The 26222-nt window shown below is 51.6% G+C and overlaps 2 protein-coding genes across 11 annotated transcripts in view; one reads left to right on the forward strand and one right to left on the reverse strand.

Moving 5' to 3' along the window:
- CEPT1 (choline/ethanolamine phosphotransferase 1) overlaps positions 1-3568 on the forward strand; it is a 37097-nt gene extending 33529 nt beyond the window's left edge. For all 7 annotated transcript variants that reach the window (XM_045801524.2, XM_087866164.1, XM_045801522.2 and 4 more), the window contains 4 exons: positions 576-707; positions 1404-1562; positions 2063-2188; positions 2791-3568. In XM_045801524.2, the coding sequence (XP_045657480.2) occupies positions 576-707; positions 1404-1562; positions 2063-2188; positions 2791-2913 (540 nt within the window). In that variant the 3' untranslated portion in view covers positions 2914-3568. The remainder of the gene's footprint in view (positions 1-575; positions 708-1403; positions 1563-2062; positions 2189-2790) is intronic.
- A 1883-nt stretch (positions 3569-5451) lies between these two features.
- On the reverse strand, positions 5452-24270 carry DENND2D (DENN domain containing 2D). Of its 4 annotated transcripts, XM_045801517.2 has the most exons (13): positions 20172-22575; positions 19901-20075; positions 19391-19566; positions 18391-18503; positions 17618-17687; positions 16824-16901; positions 15624-15764; positions 14368-14516; positions 10569-10746; positions 7423-7464; positions 6945-7029; positions 6386-6625; positions 5452-5955 (listed from the first exon to the last, which is right to left on the reverse strand). In XM_045801517.2, exons 2-13 carry the CDS (start codon positions 20040-20042, stop codon positions 5879-5881), a joined length of 1491 nt encoding a protein of 496 aa, XP_045657473.2. In that variant the 5' UTR covers positions 20043-20075; positions 20172-22575; the 3' UTR covers positions 5452-5878. The 4 variants fall into 4 exon arrangements, with proteins under 4 accessions (XP_045657473.2, XP_045657476.2, XP_045657472.2 ...); XM_045801520.2 differs by lacking the exons at positions 19901-20075; positions 20172-22575 and adding an exon at positions 24002-24270; XM_045801516.2 differs by having other exon boundaries at positions 19901-22574.
- Positions 24271-26222: the final 1952 nt, after the last annotated feature.

Here is a 26222-nt window from a genome sequence, read left to right on the forward strand (position 1 = left end):
ACCTGCTTTGATGTGCTTGACGTCTTTTTTGCCCTGTATATGATTGTCTTCTTAGCTACCCTCTGCTTTTTCAAGCTGTTTGTATCCTAACAGTTGGGAGTTGGGAACTCTTCTGAGTACAACCTTCGTCTTCCATTCCCTAGTTTGCAGATTTTTAAAATCTAGTTGCAGATATTTCTAGTCTTTTATGCTCCACACTTTCTCTCCCATAACAATTAGTAGCAAACTACAGATTTAAAGGCAGAGTTCCAAAAATGTACAAAGGAAAAGGCAAAGTACACTTCATTTATACAAAGTCCAGAAGACAGCCTGTTCCACTGTCGCCAGACATCTGGGATGCATTAGGTAAACTCTCCTTAGCTTGTCGCACAAATTAATAAAGTTGGATCAGTGACTTTTTTAAAGGTTGGTGTCAGAAGTGAGATTAATTTCTGTATAGCCTCTTCTCTTGGTTATATTGTTCGTAATGGAAAGAGGGAATGGAGGGTATATGGCAGTATGAATCAAACGTTTGTTGTATTTTCTTATTTTAATGTGTATATATTTTAATTGTTCTCTCTCTCTACCCATTAAAGATTCCAGTGCTGAATATTCAAATGAAAATTTTTCCTGCACTTTGTACTGTAGCAGGGACCATATTTTCCTGTACAAATTACTTCCGTGTAATCTTCACAGGTGGTGTTGGAAAAAATGGATCAACGATAGCAGTGAGTACATCTTAAGATTTCCAGCAATTGTTTATACCAGGACTCGGTTTCATAGTTGCTTTTTCATTTGAATTGTATAAAATACCTGGTAATTTAGAGTTTCTGCTTAGTCTTCAACAAAAGTGATATCCAGAACTTCTCAGTTGTATCTATACATGTATATGTTTATATGCTTACATGCATTTTTTTGTGTGCATGCACACAGACACATCCACATTTAAACACGTAATATATTTTTAAAAGTATGATCGGGGCACCTGGGTGGCTCATTCAGTCAAGCCCCTGACTCTTAGTTTCAGCTCAGGTCGTGATCTGGAGGTGCTGGGGTCGAGCCCCGCTTCCGGCTCCACACTTGGCATGGAGTCTGCTTGGGATTCTTTCCCTCCCTCTCCCTCTGTCCCTTCCCCACTCGTGCTCTCTCAAATACATAAATAAAAATAAATTTAAAAGTAAATAGAAGTATGATCTGCTTTGTAAAATAAACCTGGCCACGTAAGTAAAATCCTCAGTTTGTGCCTAACCAGCCCGTGCTGCTCTTTCTTCATTAGCTGTTCTGCTGTTCAGTTACGGAAACTGCTGCCTGGCAGGCACCATGAGGTTCTTAAAAGTTTGAGCTGATCTGCCTTACAGCAGATCCATGTAGTGTCTGACAGCATTGAGTGCCGTTAATCCCTCCCCTCTCTTTACTCTGCACAGGGAACAAGTGTCCTCTCTCCTTTTCTCCATATTGGATCGGTGATTACTCTAGCTGCAATGATCTATAAGAAATCGGCAGTTCAGCTTTTTGAAAAGCATCCCTGTCTCTATATACTGACATTCGGTTTCGTCTCTGCTAAAATCACTAATAAGCTTGTGGTAAGTAGCAGAGTTTTTATTTGTTTTGTTTTTAACATTCATCTTATTTTGGTTTTATGGCCCTAGTTTTCATTCCACAGCTTCCCGAACAGTGCTAGAGTTTGCTGTTCTCCATAAACACGGGAGCTGTTTTTCTCCTCTGTGAAGCTACAGCTTGACGTTACCAGAAGCTCTGTGGACCTCTGCAACGCTTCTTTCTACTGCAGCTTAATTTAGTGCTTTAGTTTATCTGCCTTCTCCAGTCTCAGTCTGTACACTCAACTTAAGGCTCTTTATGAAAAGCGTCTTTTGGGAGGCTTTGCTACATGGGCTCTCCCTTTGGTGTGTAGCTCTCACGCATACTTCTTGTCAGTTTTTTAGTTTTGGAAACTCAGCTTTTTATTCAGTATTGCTAAATGATTCTTAAAACTTGTGATTTGAGCACAAAACTGATTTGCTGTGTAGCTCACAGTTGCTCTATTATGAAATTGCCTTCATCACACTTTCTCTTTTATTTGCAGGTGGCGCACATGACAAAAAGTGAAATGCATTTGCTTGACACAGCATTCATAGGCCCAGCACTTTTGTTTCTGGACCAGTATTTTAACAGCTTTATTGATGAATATATTGTACTTTGGATTGCCCTGGTAAGTACTGTACTGTGTCCCATTTCATGATTTGGAAGCCACTTGGTTTCTTGTTTCTGTGGGCCAGTCCTGAAAGATAGATCATGTAATTGTAATGATTTAGCATGCCAAAAAACCACAATTATGGGACTTGGCAAGAGTTCCTTGTGGCTTCATCTTTGAGCCATTTTTTGCATTATTCTTATTAGTCCTGCCTTTGTTAGGGCTCAAAAATTCCAGATTTCTGACCATAAAGCAGGAGCTGATAAACTACATCCTGTGGGCCAGTGGCCTGTTTTTGTAAATAAAGTTTTATTGGAACATGGCCGTGGCCCTTCATTTCTGTATTGTCTGTGGCTGCTTTTACGCTACAGTGGCAAAGCTGAGCAGTTGACATGAAGACAAAGCCTAAAATACTTACTGTCTCTCCGAGAAAGAGTTTGTTGATCCTTAGTGTAAAGGAAAAAATCCGTGAGGAAATTAAGTTACTAAATCGTATGAAATTGAAGACAAACCTGAAAAGAAGGGAAGAAAGTCAGAGAAGCCCCTCCTCTTTACGTTCAGGAAGCTGAGGGATGGCCTAAGCAGGTCCCGAGAATCTCACAGTCTCTCTCTCCCTCCAGGTCTTCTCTTTCTTTGATCTGATCCGCTACTGTGTCAGTGTTTGCAATCAGATTGCGTCTCACCTGCACATACATGTCTTCAGAATCAAGGTCTCTACAGCTCATTCTAATCATCATTCATGATGTTAACTCGGTGTTATAGAGGAAACTCATGTTTTCTGCAGGAAAGAATCCGAACATATTAAGGAAAATGGGGTGGATAAGAACAAATATAATTTATAATAATCAATGTCGTATAACTTTTCTTTGTTATTGGTAACACTCCTTAACTATCCTGTATGAGAATGGGAATTTCAAGTCCCATCCTGTAATTGTACATGTTGTCATACAGGGTTTGGCCCCAGGAAGCATGCAGGAAAAATTGCCATGTGTTTGTAATTATCCTGGATTCAGAATAAAACTGTCCTGGGGAGCAGACCCCCAGTGGTGGAGATTTCTGATGTAGAATATTTGCAGGCCAAAAGATGGTTGCTTTATAATTTTAACAAATCATCATCTTTTAGTGACATCTTTGTTTAGTGTCTTCTCAGGCTTTCTTTAAGGAGCTCAGCTTGTGGCACAGACATATCCCACTAGCTTGTGAGATGGACTTAGTGATAAAGACCTTGAATTTGGATTGAAAGGTTTCCTATCTTTACATTGTTGAGGAAGTCATTTTTTTATTGCTCAAGAAATGGTATCTCTCATGGGCTTGGGAAATCCTGTTAGCATGCAGAATAATGTGGTAACTTTGTTGATCCATTTTATTTTTTTAAATAAATATATGACCTGAAAGCCAGCCTTTTTCTCAGTTTTATTCAGTAGAAAGATAACCAAGTTTTAATGTCATTTTTTAAAAAATTCAAGCAAAATTTATATCTCTTCTTTAATAAATAAGGAAATTCGGTCAGCTACTTTGTCATTATGTGTCCTACGGTCTATTTTGTATAAGCCGTTTAATTTAAAACCTAGGAGAACTAAAAACAAAAACAAAAAAATGAAACATAGGAGAACTGTGTTCATTTTCCCTCTCAATGGGTTTTTTTTGTTGTTGCACTTGTCACCCTAGAGATTATATCTTTTTTTAAAGGGAGCATCATTTATTTATTTTTACTTATTTTGAAAGATTTATTTATTTGTTAGAGAGCACGAGCAGGGGGGAGGGGCAGAGGGAGAGGGAGAAGCAGATTCCCCCGTGAGCAGGGAGCCCGGATGCAGAGCTCGATCCCAGGACCCTGGGATCCTGACCTGAGCTGAAGACAGAGGCTTACCTGACTGAGCCACCCAGGCACCCCAAGATTATGTCTTTTAGGAATCTCAAACCTTTCCCCGAAATTTTCAAGGAGAGAGGCTTAGGCCTCTCTGGACGGTTACCGAAAAGTCGTACTCCTATTCTGGCTCATCAGTATACTGCAGTTTGAAATGAGAACCAGATAGCTTCATTAGCTCTCATCCAGATCTGTTTCCGTTTTATGTGGATAGTACGCTTGCTTGAATGGAGGGGGACAGCAGAAAAGAAACTTGACTAAAACAAAGTGTCTTCTTATTTTTATTTCTACCCTGTTTCCGTAATCCTGGCTCAACAGTCGCAGCACTGCCTCAGCTGGCAGTCGGAACTCTGCTTTCTTGCACTTTTAATGCTTCCGTTAGTCCCGTGTAATCTTGAGTAGCAGTGACAGCGAAACGTTCAATTTCTTTGCTAGACTCTAGCAGTAGAGAGAAGTCTCCCTTTATTTTTGTTTGCTAGCAACTTCTCCAGCATCTGGGGTAGAGAAGTGCATGCAGGAGAATGCGAGGGCACATACACACATTAAAAAGATGAAAGTTTTGAAAGACAAGAGGCTTCTAAATGTTTCCCATCCCTTAGAGTGTTGAAACGGAAGCTGTCACTAGAAGTAGAGAGGGAGAGGGTGCCTGGGTGGCTCAGTCAGTGAAGCCATCGACTTTTGATTTCAGCTCAGGTCGTGATCTTCAGAGTCGTGGGATCAAGCCCCCTGTTAGGCTGTGTGCTCAGCGCTGAGTCTGCTTGTCCTCACTCCCTGCCACGTGCGCCCTCTCTCTCAAATAAGTAAAAATATTTTTTAAAAAAGTATAGAGGGAAAATGGACAAGGTGGACCACTAAACTCCTTCGGACTCTTAAGATTATGATACTTTTTTCTAAAAGGGGAAAAATGGCAGTGAAGCAGTCCCTCTATCTTTAGCTAAAGAGTTGAACTGGGCTTCTCAAAATAACCAAGTGGAAGCTGGATGTCTACAACTGAAGGCTCCAAACCGGAAGTGATGGGCAGACAGACCTGTCTATGGAGGCAGTGTAGAGCTCTTCATCGGCTTCTAGAAACTGAAATTTCTTACCCTCAAGTGGCCCTAGACCGCAGATGCTTCCCTGGCCAGCAGCCTTTCCTCCCAGGTTCTGGAAGGCACACCTGGCTAGAACCAAGAACCATTGCCCCGTCCCAGTGCTGTTGCTGCTTCTCCCAGTGTCCCCCACCTTCCTGTTAGAAGCAGAGCTGCTGACCTCATAGTTCTCCCGCTCCAAACACAGCCCCAGAGTTCTGGGCCACTGTGCCCAGGTCCCCCACTCTCAGTCCAGTTTACTCTCCCATCTGTTGCCTTGTGCTCCTGGTTCTCCCCCCACAGCGCCACCCTGGAGCGGAAGCTAAAGATAACACAAAAACAACAAGGAGATTTTCATCTTTATTCCTAGCTTCACATGTCCACAGATTCTTTCTTATGTGGAGAGACTGAGCCTTTGGGCCACAACTGCCTTCTGTGGTGAGGGTTTTGTGACAGTGGTTCCTGGAAGAGGGTGGCCCCAGCACCTTCTGAGTCCCCATGACACCTGTGCTCCTGCGGCCTGCTGCTCTGTGTCCCCGTGCCGCCTGGAGCCCCGCTCTAGGGGCACCGAAGTCAGAGCCTTCCACAGTCCAGAGAAGGCTGATTCCACGGATCCCACACTCAAGACGCCAGGTTGAAGCAAGACCTGGTTACCAGGACTCGGAAGAAGGCTGTGGATTCTGGAGGCGGCGGCACGCTTTGCCGATCCCACCATGCTGGCAGGGACCAAAGTCCAAAACTGCCCTGTGAATCTAGTCCTGTTGACCACAGCCCTTATTTCACAGTCTTTTCTCTTGATTTCTTCTGTTTCTTCTGGTCCTCATATTCAAGTATCTTCTGTTGGAAGTAGCCTGTGGGTTCAGATACAGGTGTTAGGGTCATGTCATCTGGGCAGGCGGACGATGATGAGTGTAGGAGTGAGGATCAGAAATAGCCTCTCCGTCTGCTCCCTGTGCTCCCCTGCCACACCCACATTTCCGTCAGGGTTCCCAGGTCCTCACAGGCCTCTCGAGAGCCAGCTATTCAGTTTGGCCCAAAACTGGGCCCACAAATAGAATAATTAATAAACATTAGCTCCAGATTAAAACAGAGCAATTTGTACAAAATGGCATCTCAGAGGCCTTTCCTGAGGCTTCCGGTTATTTTGGTCCAATCCCACCAACAAGACTGCATCTATTTTGTGGGACTCCAGAGCCAAAGCTCTTAATCCTAGGGCCACACCTGCCTTGGAGGCAGTGACCCTCCCTGGGCTTGGAATGATAAGGGGCTGTCACCGTTTACCTGCAGGAGGGTTCCTGCTCTTCTCTGCTTCCTGGATGAAAAGGGAGAAGAGCTGTGTCTTCACAAACTTCTTCACAAATCGGCGGTTGGCCTTGGAGGTCAGAGCCTTACAGAAGGCCCGTTCTTGGAAGTGGCCTTGCCCGTTTGCCTCCCGCTTGATATAGGAAGCATAGTGGCCCACAGTCTTGACAAAGAACTGCACGAACGGGCCCGAAACATGCTCGTTGAGCTGTTCTGAAGCTGCAGGAGACACACGGAGGCCGTCTCAGAAGAACCACCGCTCCTGCCTCCAGGTGGCTTCCGAGGCAGGCCGAACGCTCCTGGGGAAGTGACTAGGATCGGGCTCATAATTACGGATTAAAATGGGAGACTGGGTACAGGTTCTCCACCAGGGCTTAGGAAGAATAAAATCTCACACTCAGACTTGCCCTAGAATCTAGGCCCCTGTGACTAGCCTAGGACTGCTGAGTGAGTCCATTTTAGTTCTCGCTGGGATGGCTGGGAATCCTTTCCTCGGGTTCTGTGGAAAAACCCAAAATAAGGGGGGCCCAGGACTTACTCTGTGGCTCATTGGTCCCCCGACCAAGGGAGTCTAAGATGTCATCCTGAAGCTTGGGTGGAAGGATATCTTTTTCATCACCAACCTAGGAGAGGAGAGCTCGGAAGTCAAGCAGTCTGGGAGGAGGTGTGCAGTGTTGGCAGAAAGCCTGAGGAGGGCATCAGTTCTACACCCCGACTCCACCCCAAGTTGGCCACGTAGGAGAGAAGCAACAGAAGCTGCATCTTGGCCTTCCATCTGACGGTAAACATTAGCAAGTCTCCCCTGTATCCCTGTGGCACGGGGCTTACATCCCTGCTCCAGAGGCACCAAAACCGACCGCCTCGTAGTGAAGCCGTCTGCGTCTTTGCCGCGGGCTCCTTGCGAGAGCCCTTATTAGCATGGGTTCTCACGCTTGTGCAAGTAGGTGGAGCATGGGAGGCACAAGAGTGGTGGAGTTGGTGATGGGCCTGCAGGGGGTCAGAGCCCAGACACTTACCGACATTAAGAAGGTTCCTTCACAAAGATTCACCAACAGGACCTGAAATAAACACAGAACGAACGGCTTTCTCTCTTCCCATCAGAGCCTCAGGAGCACTTAGCACCTGCATTTCTGCCCGTGGCTGCACCTGTCAGCCCAAGTGGCAACAAGATCAGCACGGGCAATTCTCCCTTCCTGGGAAAAGGCAGGAGGGTGTAGGAAGGGCAGGGGGAGCTCTGAGGTAGGAGGGAAGACAACTGGGGCAACCAGAGCCAGTCACTCTCTTAATGAAACACTGATCGTAGGAATGGCTTCTATATATGGAACATTTAGCACATGGCGCACACGATCAGGCTTTGCACATTTTCTCCTGTTCAGTCCTCCCCACAGTCCTGTAGAGGGAGGCACTATCCCCATTTTGCAGGTGTGGAAGCGAAGAAGTCGCCTGAGGTCCTACAAACAGGAGAACCGGTTTCCAAGCCTAGATTGAGCTGTCCTAGGTACTGCGTCGCTCTCCTCCCCACGCCTTCAGCTCCCTGCCCCCTGGTCACATTGAGGCCAGCAATGGACACCTTTTGGTCTTTTAATGCTTGCAACAACTTTATGTACGATTGCCCGGGAGTCCTACTTTGAAAACCCCCTGGGATCTTTGGGCTTTCCCGCAGGAAACAGGAAGAGAAGGAAATGAGCCCAGGGCAACAGGAACAGGGAAGGAAAGGCAGTGAGGAGACCACATGTCTGCAGGCTGCAGGGAAGGGGAGCACAGTGCATCACTGCCGGAGGGGCCCTCCGTCTAGACCTGACATTACAAATTGGCATCCTGCTGGTTAGATTCCAACCTGTCGATCTGTTTCTTTGAGACTCAGACTATTTTTAAATAATCGAGTTGGTTTCCAATACTTAAATTGGAAATTTTCACATAAAATTTGCTTTGGGGGCTTCTGACAAGTCAGCAGCCCTAACACTGGTTGCTCCACGTTTCCAAAGGACCATGTCCGGATGGAACAGAGTGCACCTGCCTCCTTTAGACGGGGCCTCTGCTCCGCAGTTTACCAGGATCCCTCGAAGCCTGGGTTGGTCATTTAAATGCCTGCTGGGCCCATCTTTTCAGTTTAGACTCTTGGTCTTGTATGTTTGGTGAATGATCCTTCTATGCTCCCTTCTTCCAAATAAAGGGAAAGAGGGACCGGAAAGTGTGCCAAAAGACAGAGCCGGCGGTGTAATTATTCGTCATCGGTGAGAAGAGCTGAACTAGTCCAGGCCTGAGACCACTTGAATACACAGGCTCAGAGGCCTTTATTCAAGGAAGGCTGTTCATTTCAGGGAGCTAAGAATGTGCATGAAGAAATTCCCCAAAATCTTTCTAATATTTGCTACATGACTGCTGTCGAGTAATGCCTTCCAGAGCTTCTGTGGGCAGAGAATCCCCCCTATAGCCACAGTGGCCCCTGGCCCTCCCCCTTCCTCATCCCCTGTCCATTTCACAGAGCAGCTGCTGAGGACTAAAATGGGCCAAGGCTCTTGGATAGCAGGGGCTGCAGTCTGGCTGGCCTTGGGGTGTCTTCCTGCCCGGCTGTCAGGGGAGGAGCTGGAACTGCAGCGTCAGCAAGTTTCATAACTCCTAGGGTTGGGACATTTTAAGTCATTGCCAAACATGGGGCTGATACTCTGACCCAGTTAGTCACATGGCAAAGGCTCCTTCAAAGGGCCCGTCTACTCAGCACTTCTGAGGAGGGCTGGGAAGGCCAAGGAAACGAGGAAGGGAAACAGCCTGCTTCTTTACTTCCTAGCAACACTTTGTATAAGAAGGGCTTTGGGTCTCTCTGTGGTGCTAGGTTCCATCATTGCCTGTGGGGCCTCTGTTATTTTTTATGCAAATGGAAAAAGTCCTCCCGCCAGGGCTGGTTCCTGCCTCTTTAGCGCTTACCACGAGACCCCACCTCTTCCCTTGGTCAGCCCTTTGCACAGGGGCGCCAATGGTTAGCCCACGCAGGCATACTTAAGTAACTCTTGTAGCTGGAGATTATAGTAACGTGATCTTCGGAAAGTGGCTACCGACAACTCACAGCAGAGCGCATGCTTTGAGTTGTCTTTCCCACACTGGGGATAGCTTTACGCCACCAGTGCCCATGTTCACCACTGCGCCCTCCGGTGTGGCTGGGGCATTGCTAAGAAACAAGATGGCAGAATCAAGGGGGATAGGGACCTATATCCTCATTAGCCCAGTGAGCTCTGAGGTCATCAGAAAGATAACCTGGGGTGGCGCCTGGGTGGCTCAGTCGTTAAGCGTCTGCCTTTGGCTCAGGGCGTGATCCCTGGGATCGAGTGTTCTGGGATCGAGCCCCACATCAGGCTCCTCCACTGGGAGCCTGCTTCTTCCTCTCCCACTCCCCCTGCTTGTGTTCCCTCTCTCGCTGTCTCTCTCTCTGTCAAATAAATAAATAAAATCTTTAAAAAAAAGAAAGAAAGAAAGATAACCTGGGGCGCCTGGGTGGCTCAGTCAGTTAAACATCTGACTCTTGATTTCAGCTCAGGTCATGATCTCAAGGTTGTGAGATCAAGCCCCACATTCTGGCTCTGAGCTCAGCTTAAGATTCTCCCCCTCTCCCTCTGTGCACCCACCCCACCCCACCACTTGTATGCACACATCCCCCCTAAAATAAATTAAAATTAAAAAAAGAAATAACTCTTGCTACAAAAATCCACATTTTTCAAAACTCATAGTTTGCGGGGGGGGGGGAGGGGCTATGTTAGCTCACTTGCAAGGAATGCGAATGAATTCTAGTGGGCTGTGTGTTGTACAGACCAGCTGTGCTTGTCCATTCCGACGAGAGAGGGGACAGCCCAGAGCTGACCTAGGACAGCTGGATGACCCCTGCAAAAGCTGCCCCTTACGTTCAAAAAGAAATCGTTCAGGAGGAAGCAGCCCCTTACTGAGCATCAATTATGTGAAGCACCAAGCTATGAGCTTTTTGCAGGTTATTTCCCCTCCAATCCCTAGCACTCGGACACCGCTATCCCCATTTTACAGATCAGAAGCTCAGGCTTAAAGAGGTGAAGCAACTTGCTCCAGGTGACACAGCTGTTAGCCCCAGAGCCTAGGTCTGACTCCGGCTGTGCCGGGCTCCGAGTCACACCCCCTTCTTGCGGCGCCGGCACCGTACCTCTTCCATGGGGCTATCCATGACCTGCTGCTGAAAGCGCGTTTGGACTCCGACCATGAAGGGAGTGGGGCAGCAGACAGTGTCCAGAAGGCTCTCGGGGACAACAGGGATGTAGGTGTGTGCCCAGCTGAAGGGGTAGAGCAGTGCGGCAGCAGCATGGATGCACTGAGACAGGGTGCTGGGGACAGGGCACAGACAGCACGAGTCAGAGAGGCCTCCCTGCGCCTCCACCCCCCACGCAGCCCCCGCGGCCCCTCCCCTGCCCACCGTAGAAGCAAGTCTGGGAGCTGTGCTGGTCGCAGAGCTTGTGACAAAGGGTAGCTGGGAGGGGAGGGACGGAAACCAGAGGAGGCTGGGGCTCCTCTCCTAGAGGACAGGGCCTCTCTCTGACCCTTCTTTTCCCAGTTAGTCCTCTCTCTCACCCCCGCACAAAAACACTAGTGGCCCCAAAGAGGAGGGAAGAGGAAATGCCTTCACTCCAGCAAGTCACTGGGTGAGCCCTCCTATAGGCTCGCCCCTGCGCTAAGGATGTGGGTACCAGGAAGTCAAGGCACTGACCCTGCTTAACAGACTTCAGCGTAGTTAAGGAGACAAACATGTAAACAGTGGAGCACAGCAGAGAGGCCGAGCCCTATTTCCTCCGTGTGGCTATCCACCCTCACCCACCCCGTCTTTACCTCTCACAGCTCCCTCTGACCCCTCGAGGTTATTTAAAGTTAACAGGTTGGTGCCTGAGCTAGCTTGGGAAATTCCTGGATTCCAGGAACCTTTGCCCGGCGATTGCTAGCCGGAAAGTCCCAGAGAGGTGGCCCCTCCACCCTTCCAGTGAAGCATTCCCTGTATGATTACTGCCTCGCTCACAGCTCAGGCCGACTCCTCACCCCACCCTCCAACACACACACACACCCAGCCCCGCTCCCTGTGCTCGCCTCTCATGGCTCTTCCTTTCCCCAAACAACCCTCAAACCAAGGCCAATAAAAACACGGAGGCAGAAACCCTGTTTCAGTTCTTGGTATGGAGCTCGTGCTTCCTGACTTAGAAAGATTGGGTCTCTGAGGGTCCAGCTGAGGCTGACTGGAAGTCCCCTCCCTGCCTGGGCTTCGGGGACCTGACAAACTCAGTGTGGGAAGGAAGTGGGGAGTGGTGGGATCTCCATGGAGAAAGTGAGCACCTGAGAGGCAGCTCCTGCCAGCCTGGGCCTGTATCCAGGTCAGCTGGCACCTGGAATCACCTTTACTTCCTGAACACTGATCTTGGGGGGAAGGTAGGAACCCCAGCTCCAGCCACAACAGAACCTTCTCATTTTTCTACAGGGTTGAAAGTGGAAGCACTCTTTCCAGAGCAAAAGATTACACCACTTCCCTTAAGGATTTGGCTCACAACGAGGGCCTTTTTGGTTATCACTGATTTTGTAGAAGGTTCAACCCACAGGCCTTCCTCCCTGCCCAAACTTCCTCTCCTCCAAAACCCATGATATCCACCTGACCCTCTGGCCTCACATTTGAGTCCCTAAGGTCCTTTTCTTCTTCTTCCCTAAAAGACAGAACCAGGGTTGTCAGCCCAGTCTCATTGGCTTTCTCCCTTGCCAGACACCAATAGACGGTCAGCCTCCCACTCTTTCATGATATTTTTCTCCTCCATTCTGTCACATGTCTCCCCATGTTTTTCTCAGACTTGAGGCCCCTGAGAGGCAGAGGCCAAGACATGACCGTACCCTTCTTCGACTATGCCCAGAGGTATATTCAACTGTGAACTTACTATTAAGGATAACAGCTAGCTTTTGCAGAGCAAAGGAAACCCTCCATAAAATGGAAAGGCCACCGACCGAATGGGAGAAGATGTGTAGATGGTATATCTGATAAAGGGTTTACATCTACAATATATGAACTCCTACAACTCAGCGCCAAATATCATCATGCTATCAGAAAATGGGCAGAGGACCTGAATAGAAGACACACAGATGGCCTAACAGACACACGCAAAGATGCTCAACACCACTCATCGTCAGGGAAATGCAAATGAAAACCACCAGGAGGTACCACCTCACGCCCGTCAGAATGGCTAGTACCAAAAAGACAAGAAATGACAAGTGTTGGTGAGGACGTGGCACAAAAGGATCCCTCACGCACTGATGGTGGGAATGCAAACTGGTGCAGCCCCTGTGGAAAACAGGGCAAAGGTGTCTCAAAACATTACAAGTGGAACTACCATCCAGCCCAGAAATTCTGCTGGGTGTTTACCCAAAGAACGTGCAAACACTAATCTGAAAAGCTGTATGTACCTCAGGTTCACTGCAGCACTTTATAGCAGCCAAGACAGGAAAACATCCTAAGTGTCCATCAACTGATGAAAGCATAAAAACATGTATATGCAGGGGCCTGTCACTCAGCCACGTGAAATAATGAAATCTTGCCACTCTTACCAGCCTGGCTGTCCTAGAGGACATTAGGCTAAGTGAAATAAGTCAGACAAAGACAAATAGCGTATGATTTCACTTCTATGTGGAATCCTCAAAACAAAACAAAACCAAACAAACAGAAGCAGAAACCGACTCATACCTACGGGGAACGAACTGGTCGTTGCCAGAGCGCAGGTGTGAGGAAGGATGGGCGAAATAAGTGAAGGGGGTTAAGAGTGGTACAGACTTCTAGTTATGAAATAGATGAGTCGTGGGGATGAAAAGTACGGCATAGGGAATATGGTCAATCACGTTGTAATAATGTTGCATGGTGACAGGTGTTGACGACACCTGTCTTGAGAAGCACTGCCTCATGTGCAGAATTGTTGAATCAACACGCTACACACCTGAAACTAATATAACACTGTGTGTCAACTATACGTCATAAAAAGGAACAATTAAAAAATAAAAATAAATAAAATAAGTAAATTATAAGACCCCGCCCCCCCCCCCCCAAAATCCCAGCTAGCTCTTACCAATATGTGTGTGCCTGGCAGGGTGGTCGGAACCTGCTGTACACGGTTTCATTTAACCCTCGACACAACCTGGTGAGGTAGGTACAATCGTTGTCTTGATTTTACAGACAAGGAGATCGTGACGTATTGCGTGGTGCACTGGGTGTTATACGCAACTAATGAATCATCGAACCTTACGTCAAAAACCAGGGATGTACTGTATGGTGACTAACATAATGTAATAAAAAAAAAAAGTTAAGAAACTGACCTAAGGGGAAGCATACAGCTGAAGGAGGAGAATATATTGGATTTGAACCTTGTCCTGCTGAGTTCAACACCTCTGCTTCCAACCACTAGAAAATTCTACACTCCCTAAGGGCAAAGACCATGTCTTGTTTGTCTGTATCTTCCTGACGTTCGGCATCTGGCAGACAGTTGACACACAATATAATGTTTGTTGAATGAGTGAGTAAATGGATACCTGAGATGTGTTTGCCCTTGAGGATGACGGGCTTGACCTCCATACCAATATATAGGTCTTCTCACCCTGTCCTGTGCCCTCCCTCCCTCCCTCCCTAAGCCATCACGAGTAGAATTACATCTGCACCCACCCTGACTGGTCTCCGCCTGAGCTGGCCCAGAAACACTTCAGGCCCTGCTCAGAGCTGAATCTGGAACTTTCTTCAGGCTTGAAAAGCAGTCAAGTTGGGAGGCAGAAGCAGGGGCATTGCAACAGCTGTTTCTCTACTAGGCTTCACACAAAATCAGACCCGGAGGCAGGAGGGTGAGCACGGGGTCCCACAGCCTGAGAGAGCCCTCCGGCCCTGTCCCCTGAGCTGGGGGGTGCCATTCAGCCCAGGAGAGCTGCTCAGCGGCTGGACCCACCTGAGACCTTCTGCCAGAAAGATGATTCTTCTCTCCAGCACCGCAGAGGCAAAGATCTGCAGGATCTGCTCAAAGCGGAGACAGCGCAGCAGAGAACTGAAATCCACGTGCTCCAGGTGGGAGTCCAGGGGCCGCGTCAGAGAGATGAACTGCAGGGGATTGGGAGAGAAGAGGAGGCCTCACCGCACTGAAACAGCGCAGGGCCCCGGATGCTGGGCCTCCACCGGCCTCCACTCCGGTCTCCCTACCCACGTCCGTCTGATTCCGCCCCTCCCGTGCTGGAAGCCCATCCACGATTTCCTCCCTTTCCCTCGCGCTCAGGGCCATGCTGATCTGTCCCCAGCCTGGCCCACAGGCCGCACCCGCCCCTCCAGTGCATTTCTCCTGCCCGAGGGCCTTCACAGGTCAGGTCTCCCCTGGGTCACTCTTCTTGTCTCCCCCTCCCTCTGTCTCAGAGCCCCCCCAATTCGATGTGTGTTTCCCATCATGTCCTCAGGCAGCATTTCTTCCCTTGCATCCCTGTCGCGCCTTTTTCAATTATAGATTTTCTTCGTGCGTTTACTTAGTTAACGTCTGTCTCCTCTGCTAGACTTTAAGCTCCAGGAGGTCAGGAATCGCATTCATTGCACTCAGCACTTCACATCCAGAAACAGTATAGCTTGGCGCGTGGCAAGCATTTTGGAGAAAGGGGAAAAGTCTAGCCCCTCCCCTTATGTTTATGTGGGGAAGCCAAGGTTCGGAGAGAGACACCGATCTTCCACGGTCCCCGGGGTCAGGACTGGGATTCTTAAAATGATGTCCTGCTTGCTGCCTTGTCTGCTTAGTGCCTGCCACTGCAGCATCCCCGCGAGGCGTGGGTGGGGACGCAGGGACGGATGATAAGAAGTAGACAGGTGGAGGCCATGCGGTAAAGAGACTGGACGTACATGGGAAGAGGAGAATGGGGGAAAGCGGCAGTTTGGGGGCTGCGGGCATTGTCCATTCTAGCCCCAGGAACGTCAGCTTACGTGCTTCATTTATTATAAATACAAGTCTTGGTGGCTTGAGCAGTCATGAGGTGCCTGTGAATGTCAGGTTGCGAGGATCAGAAACTGTGGGCTTGATTTTCAGCTCTGTTGGTAATTGCAGTTGGCCCCCGGCCCTGCCTGGCTCAGTCTGTTCGTGCTGACCCAGTGGATGGCAGGACCGAGAGAGAGCGGCGCCCCCCAAGCCTGCCCTCACCAGCTAGGGAGGGGCTCACGCCCTCAGTAACCCACCTCCGTGCCCGAGTCGGGGATGAAGCTCTTGAGGGTGACGGTCTTGCCAGGCGCGGGGAAGGCCGCCTCTCGGAGGCCCTGCATGAAGGGGTAGATGACCGCCAGGGAGATCTGGTGCCTCTTTTCCACCTCGTCCAGGATCTGCAAGGCAAGGGCTCATGGGAGGCAAGGCTCAAAGGGAGCCGCCGGGAGGCCCCCCATATCCCCCACTATCCCACCAACCCCACCCCGGCCCTGGTCCAGCCCGTCCTTGAGGACCTTCCAGGCCCCTCTGCCAGCTGCTTCGCTCTCCTCTCTGGCAGAGCCCGGTCTGCGGTTTATCTCCCGTGCGCGACCTGCCGCCTTCCTCCTCTTACCGTCTTTACCAGTCCCCATTCCTCCTAGCGCCCGACATAAACTGTCTTCCCCCCAGGAGTCATCCCAGAGTAAACCATCATCCACGATGGTACCATGTTCCAGTCATGCTGGATGCGGTGGGAGCCTCAAAGCCTGGGCCTCTTGGGGGACAAGCTGCCCCCGACTTCCACTGGAGGCTCCCCAGGGCCAGGGCCAGACTCCATCCCTCAGAGCCCTGTGCGGAGGAACACTCCTCCAAGCAAAGGCCAAAGGCTGACAGTGTCCCGCCCTCATCCTCCCAAGGGCCTGCTCGGGACTGGCACATGGAAGCTATTTCGCGACCCCAAGACACGCCCCGTCCATTCTGAGGGCTGACTCAGGGGTACTGGCACTCCAGTTACTCCAGCAGGAGAAGCCCTAGAGATCTCAACCCTCAGAGGAGTCAGAGGGAGTCTCGGAATAGTATACTAGACTCTGTATAGTAATTGTCCTCGTATTTGTTCAGTGTTCCGGGTCTCCCGCGTCACTTCATTCGAGCCTCCTCGTGCCAGACCATGAGTCAGGGAGGTGAAGGATCATTGCAGGAGTTTGCCAGATGAGGAACGGGAAAATCCCGCCTCCTAACCTGGGGCTCTCCCTGCTTTCTCACCTGACCAGAGGGGGAGCCTGGGCTCTCCGGAGGGGAGACCGTCCCCTGGGTTCAATGCCCACTTTTCTCCAAACTCAAGTCAAGCCCAAGCGCCTCTCTGCCTCAGTTTCCCCAAGCGTGCCTTGGTTTGCCCCTGGCTGTGAGGGCAGAGCTCCCTTCAGGGCCCTGGGGAGCACAGACGGGTCAGGCCCTGAGGAATCCTGCTCCACCCCTACCTTGGAGAACAGGCCGAAGCAGCCGAGGCAGCTTATGATGCAGTACACCTTGGGCAGGCGAGGGCCGCGGCCGGCGGGCTGGGGAGGGACAGAGAGGCCCTTCAGGGCTGCAGCCTCCCCAGGGCTTCTCCTAGCTGGGGCTGATGGCGCACAAGGCTGGAGCCTGGGGCCGGGGGACTCGTGGGGAGAGGTGGGTCGGATGGAGAAAGGCCTGGCTGCACAGAGGTTCTGTTTGTGGCACGGGCAGCAGGGAGGCCGAAGCAGCCACCAAAGTCAAAAGCAGATGGCCCGGCAGGGGCCAAGCTCTGCTGCCATCGGCACCAGCTCCATTTGCGGACTGCAGAGAACAGGAGCAAGGGGGCTGTGGAGATGAAGGAATGGCTAGAGACAACAGCACTGTAAACGCACTTGGAGAATGCTCTCGAGACCCAAGAGTCATTGAATCCCGGTCTATGCTCTGGGAGGCTCCTGGGGCCGAGGCAGCTAGGCCTGGGTACAGAAGCTGGAGGGAGGATGGGGTAGGAGCCTCCCACCGGGCGAGCTGTTGAAAGCCTGGGGGAGAGCAGAGACCGCAGCACGACCAGCCAAGGTCCCCTGGGTGGGCAAGGAGGGGCCTGTGTCCCGTTCCTGCAGGGTTGCAGGGGGCACTAACATGGCAGCAGGTGCTGGGCTGGGCTCTCCCGGCCACCACTACTGCCAGGGAGCCTTGGCTTTTGCAGCTGAAGCTCGAGCAAGCCCAGCCGTGGAGCGGAGCGGGCCGCAGAGAGGAGGGGGCAGTTCTGAGCAGCACAGACCAGGAGACGCCTGCAGTAGCCGATCTTCCTGCTCCCATCCACGTTGGTCAGAACGAAGGAGAAGGTCTCCCTGAGGAAGGGCAGACACACGGTTTGCATTTACTCACAGGATACTAAAAGAGGAAGGTGGGCAGCCTCAGACAGCTGCCGAGGGGGTCAGGAGGGCAGAGGGGAGCTGCTGATTAATCATGAGAGTAATAATAACATCAGTAATTTATTAAGGGCTTATCAGCATCCAGCTCTAAACACGCCACTTCATTTAATTCTCAAAACAGCCCTTTGAGGTGGATTCAAATACTATCCCCACTTTCAGGACAAAGGCACTGAGGCTGAGAAGGTCGTTCTTATCCAAAGTCAGTTGACTCAAAAGTGGTAAAGCCAAAATCCGAACTCAGGCAGCCAATTCCAGTGCTGATGCCAAAGGGACTTGGCCACATTGCCCTCTTAGAAGCCAAAGGCCTTCCACGAAGTCCAGCGTTTGCCAGAAGCAGTCAACACGTGGTAACCATCATTCCCAGGACAGGTGAGAGATTCTTGCCCTTCTCTGGACACAGGTGACTGACTGGTCAACCTGGTTGGCCAAGATTGTTGGCCTTGGGGGACTCCGGGCAAGATGTTTATAAGTGAGTCAACTCCAGTCCCCCCCCGTCAGGAGGGAAGCTGGTGAGAAACTGGCATACAGAGCAAGTGAGGGAGCCACGGGGCCCACAGAGCTCACACCTGTCTCGTCTCCCCTAGTCCCAGATTCCTCTGTCCCAGGCCCAAGCAATTACCTGGGATACTCAGTGAGCGGGGCCCACTCATTCCCATCTGGGAAGCAGAACAAGGGGATGGCTCCGAGCAGCCGCTCCTCCTCTTCCTGTTGGCCCCGAAGCAGGTTCTCCCGCTAGAAGGAACGGGAAAAGAGACCAGTGAATTGTGGAGGTCACGGCAGGCGGAGAGGGCCTGAGCGTTGGCAGGCTTCTTTTGAGGCTCTACAGCAGTCTGAGAATAAGCCTTCCTACTGGCAGGGACTCAAAGTGTGCCTCTAACTGTCACTCTGTGCACAGGGACTTCGTTCTGGGGCTGGACCCACCCCAAGGCTGAAACAGCCCCTCCTAGGCCAAATCTACACCAGCCTGAGTTAGACATCAGGTTCCTAAGGACCCACATAGGCAGGAAGGGGGCCAAGGCTTCACTGGATACAGAAAGGCCCAGAGGCTGCCTGGCCTCCTGGGAGGGCCACGTGAGAGACCACATCAGAGAAGAGACGTGGCCAGCTCAGTTGCGGAGCCGTCAGGGTGAACGAGAAGGGTGCTGTAACCCCACCCCTTACCCTAGCAGGGGAGCAGACAAGAAGGAGCCTGGTGTTGGGGCTGTGGCCACCGGCTGAGCCTGCCCACCAGCTGCGAGCCTGCCCCACCCTCTCCTTCCCCCCCCCACCTCAGGGAGGGGAGGCCTGCAAGGAGGTTTGGCAGAAGGCAAGCCTCTCTAGAGAGAAGGGTGACTGAGGCTGCAATTTGGAAGAACAAGGAGGCCCCAAGAGGGGCAGAAGAACCAGCCTCGTTTCCTAGCTAGGGAGCCCAGGTCAGTTCCCTGCAAAGAAGCCAGACCTAGATTCTGTGGGTGATAACAGGAAACCGGGCTGGGCCTGAAGGAAACAGGAGCACTGAGCACAGGGCGGCTCTAGACTCAAGCCCTGGCAGGGTGGAGTGGAAGAGAGGGCACCCCTCCCCCCACCACCTCTCAAACACCCAAACCCTGTCTTCCCCTGCCCACTCCTTCCGTCCTTACCTTGGGAAACTGGTAGGTGATGGTGGGCTCATAGTCAGCCCCCGCACTCTTTTTTTTGAGGGAAACCACGAGGAGGTATTCAAAGAAGTGTTGCCCTCCAGCAAAGGCGGGCAGACAGTGCTCCTGGGCCCTTTCTGGTTCCTTTCCGGTGTCCCTCAGATTGTCCTGGAGAGATCCTGAAACCAAGACACCAGGGTCCAGGGCCCACTTGGTATCTCAGTGGCCTGTGCCCCAAGGGGTCTGTGTGGCTCCAGGCAACTTCACCCCTCAGGGCTGCCATGCCTCTAAGTTCCCCAGAGTCTGCCCAGTGACTCAGGGCCTGGCACAGGGTCAGAGCCATCTGGGCAGTGTTCATGCCTGCCCTGGGAGATTTCTGAAAGCAACAGGGAGCCACGAGGAGGATAGAAACCACTGATTTGGAAGCTAAGGAAATGGACTGGGGAGGCACTCGGGAGGCCCTCTGCCCCCGAGGCAGAGACTGTGCCCACCCAAAGGTGCCCAGGGCAGTACCCGAAGCAGTAAGGCCTGAGTGGACATGGACCCGAATCAGAACAGGTCCCACCAGTGTCTTGTGTCTGTGGCCACACCAACCCTCGTGGCCGCACGACTGGTTCTGCCATCCAACAGGGGAAGCCTCCGGGCCGAGCCCCATGGGGGGCCAGGTGGAGTTCAGGCTATAAAGACTCTACATGGAAGACAAGGAAGAAACATTTCAAGGAAGAAACAGCCCCAGCGAAGAGGGTCACCCTAGAAAACAGGAAGCGGGCAATCCAGTTCAGACCTGCTCGGAGTCGAGGCAGCCAGTTGCGGAAGAGCCTGAGCATCCTGCCTCCCACTTGTCCTTCCATCTTCTCCAGCCTGCAGGGGCTTGGAGCGCTTCCCCTTCCTCCAACCCAGGCTGGCTACAGAAAGCCTAAGACAGGAGCTGCCGCTTCGGCCTGCAACCCTGACTCCATGAAGCCACGCCGCGCAATGCCTTCCAGACACGGGAGATCAGCTTCCATCCCGAGCACCCAATGATTGAGCAAGAAGGATGTGACGGGACCCAGGAAGGCAGCCGAACGCCCGCGTTGACAGAGGCAGCATCCTGGCACCGCAGCTCTGACCTCAGCTCCTCCCAAGAGCTCCAGGGTGTGGCAAGAAAAAAGGTCATGAGCAAACACCTCTAAGGCCCAGCTGCTTCAGGGCTAAGGGCTTTGAATCCTGCGCTGCTGATTGGGCAGTGGGTTTATTTATAACCTCGGGGCAGGGAAGAATGCCCAGCAGCGCTGACTGGGCATTACAACCTCACCAGCCCCAGCACAGGGATCTTATATCCCCGTAACTTTGACTCCTGACCTTTCCCATTCAACCTGATTCACTACGGCCAAAAAACAAACAAACAAAAAAAAAAACAAAAAACCTGCAAGCCCCCTTGCAGCACGCTGAAGCTTCCAGAACTTGAGGACTGCAAGCAAGCACACGGGATCAAACCTTCCCCACAGCCAGCGTTCCACTGCCTCCCCTGATTAAGATAAATAGACTCGGTCCATTAATTCTCTCCATGGAAAATTTTTCTAGTGAGAGAGTCCTGGAAATCGATCTGAACCTAAAACCATCCTCTCCTGGAGGTAAAAGAGAGCAAATCCATCTTGGAGCCTTGGAGAGTTCCTGCTACGTCAGGATGATCGACAGGGGTACATGTCTCTCCCGCTGCAATATATCCTAAGACTGATTGCTCTCATGGGACCTGCTCCAGGGCTCCAGCAAAGAATCCCTCTTCCCAGGTAGGAAGCACGGACTCAGGACATTCTCCCTGGCCCACAATAGGGGACTGGTTGCATCAGCAGCCTGAGGCTCACTCAATGACAGTGGAAAGCAATGGGGTGATCCCTGCCCCACCCCCACTCCTGCTCGGTCTTTTTTTCCCTGTTGGGTCAGGTCAATAGTTCTGCCCAAGCTAAGAGCAGAGCAGCTGGCCCTTGGGCTCTAGTGGTGTCTTGAGGCTGTGGGAAAACTAGCAATCAATCACCTGGGATTCTCACATAAACTTCTGAACGAGTAAATGCAGGGGGTAAGAGCCAGGAGGCCAAAGCGTTTGGTGTCCGTGTCTGCCACTCCAGCAAAGAATTTGCAGCTTTCTGGCAGAAAGTGGATTGCTGGAATAGGGGGAGATGACTGTCTTGTTCTTATGAGCTCCAGATCAGGCTTTTGTGGGACCAGTAAGAACCAGTACTCAGGGCCCCAGGCATGACTCGTGGGGAGAACCCCAAACTCAGTAAATAAGGATGTCACAAATGCTGTAATGGTGAGGACAATGACCCAGAACACTCAGAACTGTCACCACGCCTTACTCACAACCTGAACAGATGTTGCACAATCCTCACCACCTGTCTGAGGAACAAGTATCTTCCTGATACAGATGGGGAAACTGAGGCACGGAATAACTCAGGGACTATTTAGGGACTGTTAACAGAGTCTGTTTGGAGTAGGAATTATGAGAGCTCCATGTCTATGCTCCCGCCTTCCGGACACAGTATGCACCAAACCTCCCACCAATGTGGGGTTCTTCCTGTTTGCAAAGGTCTTTTGAGAACCCAAATCTTTTCACTGATCATTCCAGAACCTCAGGAAATTATTCCTTTCCCTAAACCCTTTGGGTTGCATGTTTAGCCCATTTCCTCCTGCTTTATCAGGAGAGCCAGGAGAACAGCAAAACTCACAAAATCAAACAAAAGAAGTTACTAGACTTTTGGGCTGAAGCCCAAGAAATCCAGAAAAATGATTGCTTTCTTCTTCCTTTCAAAGAGGTTTATCAACAGAAGAGAAAAGCAGAAGAGAAAACCCTCTATCCTATTAATAGGATAGGTCATCTAAATAGGTCATCTAATTTAATCCCCAGGGCCCGGGAATGAAATTACTATCCTGAGTGTTTTAGTTGAGGAGGGAGCCACCCTTTTTGGGAAGTCAGGAGTCTGGTTACACCTGTTCCTCTGCCAGGACTTGGAAGCCCCTCCCACAGGCACCCGAGTAAAGTCACAGAACCAGCTAGAATATAGGTGAGGGGACTTTCTGGAACTTTCTGATTTAGAAAGCTGGCCCTTCCTTTTCTATTCAGCTTCTCCTAACTCAGGACCACCACCACTGCTACTTCTTCCCACCAGGATGATTTACACATGCATGTACACACACACACACACACACACACACACACACACCCTCTTATCACACAATTGCCCTGAGGCCAAAAGGGCAAAAGAAGATGGGGAACTCCCCAGAAAGGTAAAGAGTGGTGTGAAAGATGAAGAGGGCAACTCTCCTGGCCTGACAGGTGGCTGACCTCAGGACAGCTAATACAGGTTGCTCATCTCACAGCCGCTCCATGCCCAGGAAGCTGCTCCAGGCACAATTATCAGCCCAGTTTGGGGGCTGGGGTCAGTGGAAACAACTGGAATGTCTCCTCTGGGCTGCAAAAAGCAGAACTCTTCCATTCACACAGATTTCTGAGGGTTAAGAGAGCCCAGGGAAGACCAGACCAGTACTCTCCAGAGAAAAGAGGACACCAGTCACGCCAGAGTGGCTGAACTCCGTTCCAACCATTAGTTCCAGGCCCTGCCCCCACTCTGGTCTCTGACCTCTCTGCCTTGAAATGACCAGATACTGGAAGCCTGTGTTTAGGAAGAACAGCAAGGACTGGGGGTGGGGTGGGGATGGGGTGGGAATGATGGTAGAAGGGGCACTGATCTCATTCCCAGATCTCCCCAATTCGGGGGTCCTGGAGTAGGAAGGGGTCTCACTCAGCTTTTTGACTGCCAATGTTAGAAAGCTGGGAATGGCCCTGATTTACTTCCCAATTGGCTCCTTTCTCCTTGGTAGGTGGGATCTCGGGCCAAGTAGCTAAGGGTTACTGCTGCCCAGCCACAGCACTGGCTACCGACAAGTCTAAATAAATGTTTGTTGAATGAATGAAAACATGAATGAATTCCTAATGGCCTTCTTGAAAAGTCCAGTGTCCCTGTTAAGAAGAAAGGGAACGTACAGTGACTTCTAATTGAATCCCCTCAACCCTGTACTTCTTGTCCCCTCACCTGGGACGGTGCGGGGGGGGGGGGTAGAGGAGGGTGGTGGAGGGTGTCGGAAGCTGGGGGAGGCGTGCCCTGTCTGGTTGGCACACTCTAAAGCAGCAGCAGAGCAGGTCTGTCCCAGGTCTGTCCCACGCTCTCCCTGGCCCCGCCGCCCTCAGTTGGGGGTGGTCACGTCGGGGAGCCGAATTTCTACCGAGCCCAGCGGCGGGGCGGGGCGGGGCTGAGGCGGGAGCTCCGGGAGGGCGCCTCAAGCACACTGCGGTTGCACCGCAAGCTTCCTGGCTGGAAGGACACGTGGCCCCGGGGCCCCACAACGGCTTCCTTTGGCCGGCCGCCTCCCCCTCGCCCCCCCAAGGACCTCGCCACTCCTCTGACCTCCTACCCCGCCGCCACCTGGCCCCGTCCCCTGCACCTGCGCCCCCTCCCCGGCTCACCTGGAGCCGGGCCTGCGCTCCTAGTGGCCCTCGGACTGGCTCCGGAGCCGCCCCCCGCGCCGCGCTCCCCCGGCCCCCGCCCCGCCGCCCCCGCGCCCCGGCCCCACACTGACCCCCGCGGCCGCGCTTCAGTCTCAGGCTGGCTCGGAGGCGGCGGCCGAGCCCGTCCATGGCCCGGCGAGTGCCCGGCGCCCGTCCCGGGTCCGCACCGGCCCCGCCTCCGAAGCTCGCCCTTCGCGGGCCCGACACTTTCGCTTTCACGCGGCGGGGAGGCCGAGGGCACAGGCCCGGGACGAGGCGGCGCACCTTCCGGACTGCGGGCCAACCCCCGGCGCACCTGGGCGGGCCGACTCTGCCCTCGGCCCCCCGGCGGGGTGGCGTGGGGTGACAGAGGGCGCTTGACGCGCGTCCGGGAGGGGGCGGCGCCACCGCGCTCCCACCCTCCGTGGGGCGCCCCGGGAAGATTGACTTGCCGAAGCCCGCAGTGCCCAAGCGCGCGGGTGCGACGCGGTCACGCCCTACCTCCGCGGCACCGGCTGGGAGTGCCCTGTGGACATCGGTGCCTCTTCCAGGTGGCTCCGGACTTACCTCAGAGGGCACAGAGCTCTGAGTCAGCACACCCTTCCACCTTTCATCGCTTCCCACCCCGCAACCGCTTTAGCCTCTGCCCATTTCTAGACCTTTTTGCCTTCTGTGTCCTTGCACCCACAGGGCACGTGTCCCTCGCTCTTTTCCCGGTTTCACTTCCCTAAGACCCAGCAAGCCAACGGCTGCCCTTTGGGCTCCCAGGGAGGGACAGGAGAAGCGCTTAGAGTTCTGACCCTGCATTCCCTCCAGAGTGTTCTGGGGCAAATCCTCGACGTGGGGGTCATTCCTGCCCTGCCACCCTGCAGAGATGGGAAAGCTAAGGAACAGAAAGCTCTTTGTAGACTCTTTTGTAATACAACTGTAAGGATGAAGAAGGTGGTGGTGTGATGGCGATGATAATGATGATGATGTCAGCCGCAGCTGTCCACCCTGGTGCTCTAATCCCAAATCCCCCCACAGCCTTTCAGCTCCTACTCCGCGCTTCTTATGTTCATTGGCTTCCAAACACACAGAGGCTTCAAGCTTTAGTTGTCAGGGGTGAATATTTGCATCTGATAAGCCCCACTTGCTTCTGGGCCATCTACAGGGCTCCCGTCTCCCTCCCAGACCTGCATCTGTAGGGTAGGAAGGGTGGAGGGTGTGCAGAGTGGATCTGAAGTGTCTCCATTCACAGAGATTTTAGCCTCGATTTCCGTGAGGGAGGCAGAGGGCAGAAGACACAGCCAGAAATATGTCTGGGATCTACAGAAATGACCCTCAGACCTACAGCTCCTTTCCCTCTCCCATGAATGGCCTCCAGGTACCTCTTCTGTCGCAGACAGGGTGAGTGAGCAAGAGTAGAGAATGCAGCCCTGGTATTACACTGTCTAGTCTTTGCCAGGAGGTTCTAAAAGTTGTCTGTACTCTGGGCCTGTGCAATTTTGTACTTAATTACACGGTCTGTTTCTGTTCCCTATTCTCTGTGTGTTACACCCTCACGCAAGGACACATCTCTTCCCCAAGCATCTTCTCTTGGCTGCCCTGGTGTCTTGTGCTTCTCTGTGTAAGTATAGTGGTTGTTCACGAGCAACCTGTCCGGTTGGTTGAGTACGATTGTGCCTTAATTTTCCCAACCTATTTTACGGCGGTGCCAACCAAACTCCTTCCTTCCTTTAGACATAGATGAAGCGATATGTGCACACGCACACTAAAAAGATATGCACGAATGTTCGTGGAAATCCTATCTGAAATAGCCTCGAACTGGAAATAATCTCGAATGTCCCAAAACAGTGAAATGGATGGAGTGCACATTCTTACAAGGGAGTACTATACAGCAGGGAAAAGGTGACTAAACCCTGCCGCCCGCAACATGATGACATCACACAAACATGACTTTGAGCCAAAGAACTGGACACAAAAGAGCACATAATGTAAATTTCCATCTACACAAAGTTCAAAGCAAGCAGAACTAATATATGGTATGAGAAGCCAGGATGATGGTAGATTTACGGAGGAAGGAGGAAGTAATGACTGGAAGAACACCGTAGGGCTTCTGGGGTGCTGGGAATGTCCTAATTCTTTACCTGGTGGCAGATACATAGATGTGCTCACTATGCGATCATTCTTTGCATTGTACACGTCTATACATTTTTCTATATGTATATGAGTTTGATTTAATTTTATTCATTTTTTTAAAAAAATATTTTATTTATTTGAGAGAGAGAGTGTGTGTGTGAACTAGAGGGAGAGGGAGAGAGAATCTGAAGC

This window comes from Ursus americanus, chromosome 12 (genome assembly GCF_024610735.1).
Source record: "Ursus americanus isolate L20-20 chromosome 12, mUrsAme1.1.p, whole genome shotgun sequence".
Classification (NCBI taxonomy): domain Eukaryota; kingdom Metazoa; phylum Chordata; class Mammalia; order Carnivora; family Ursidae; genus Ursus; species Ursus americanus.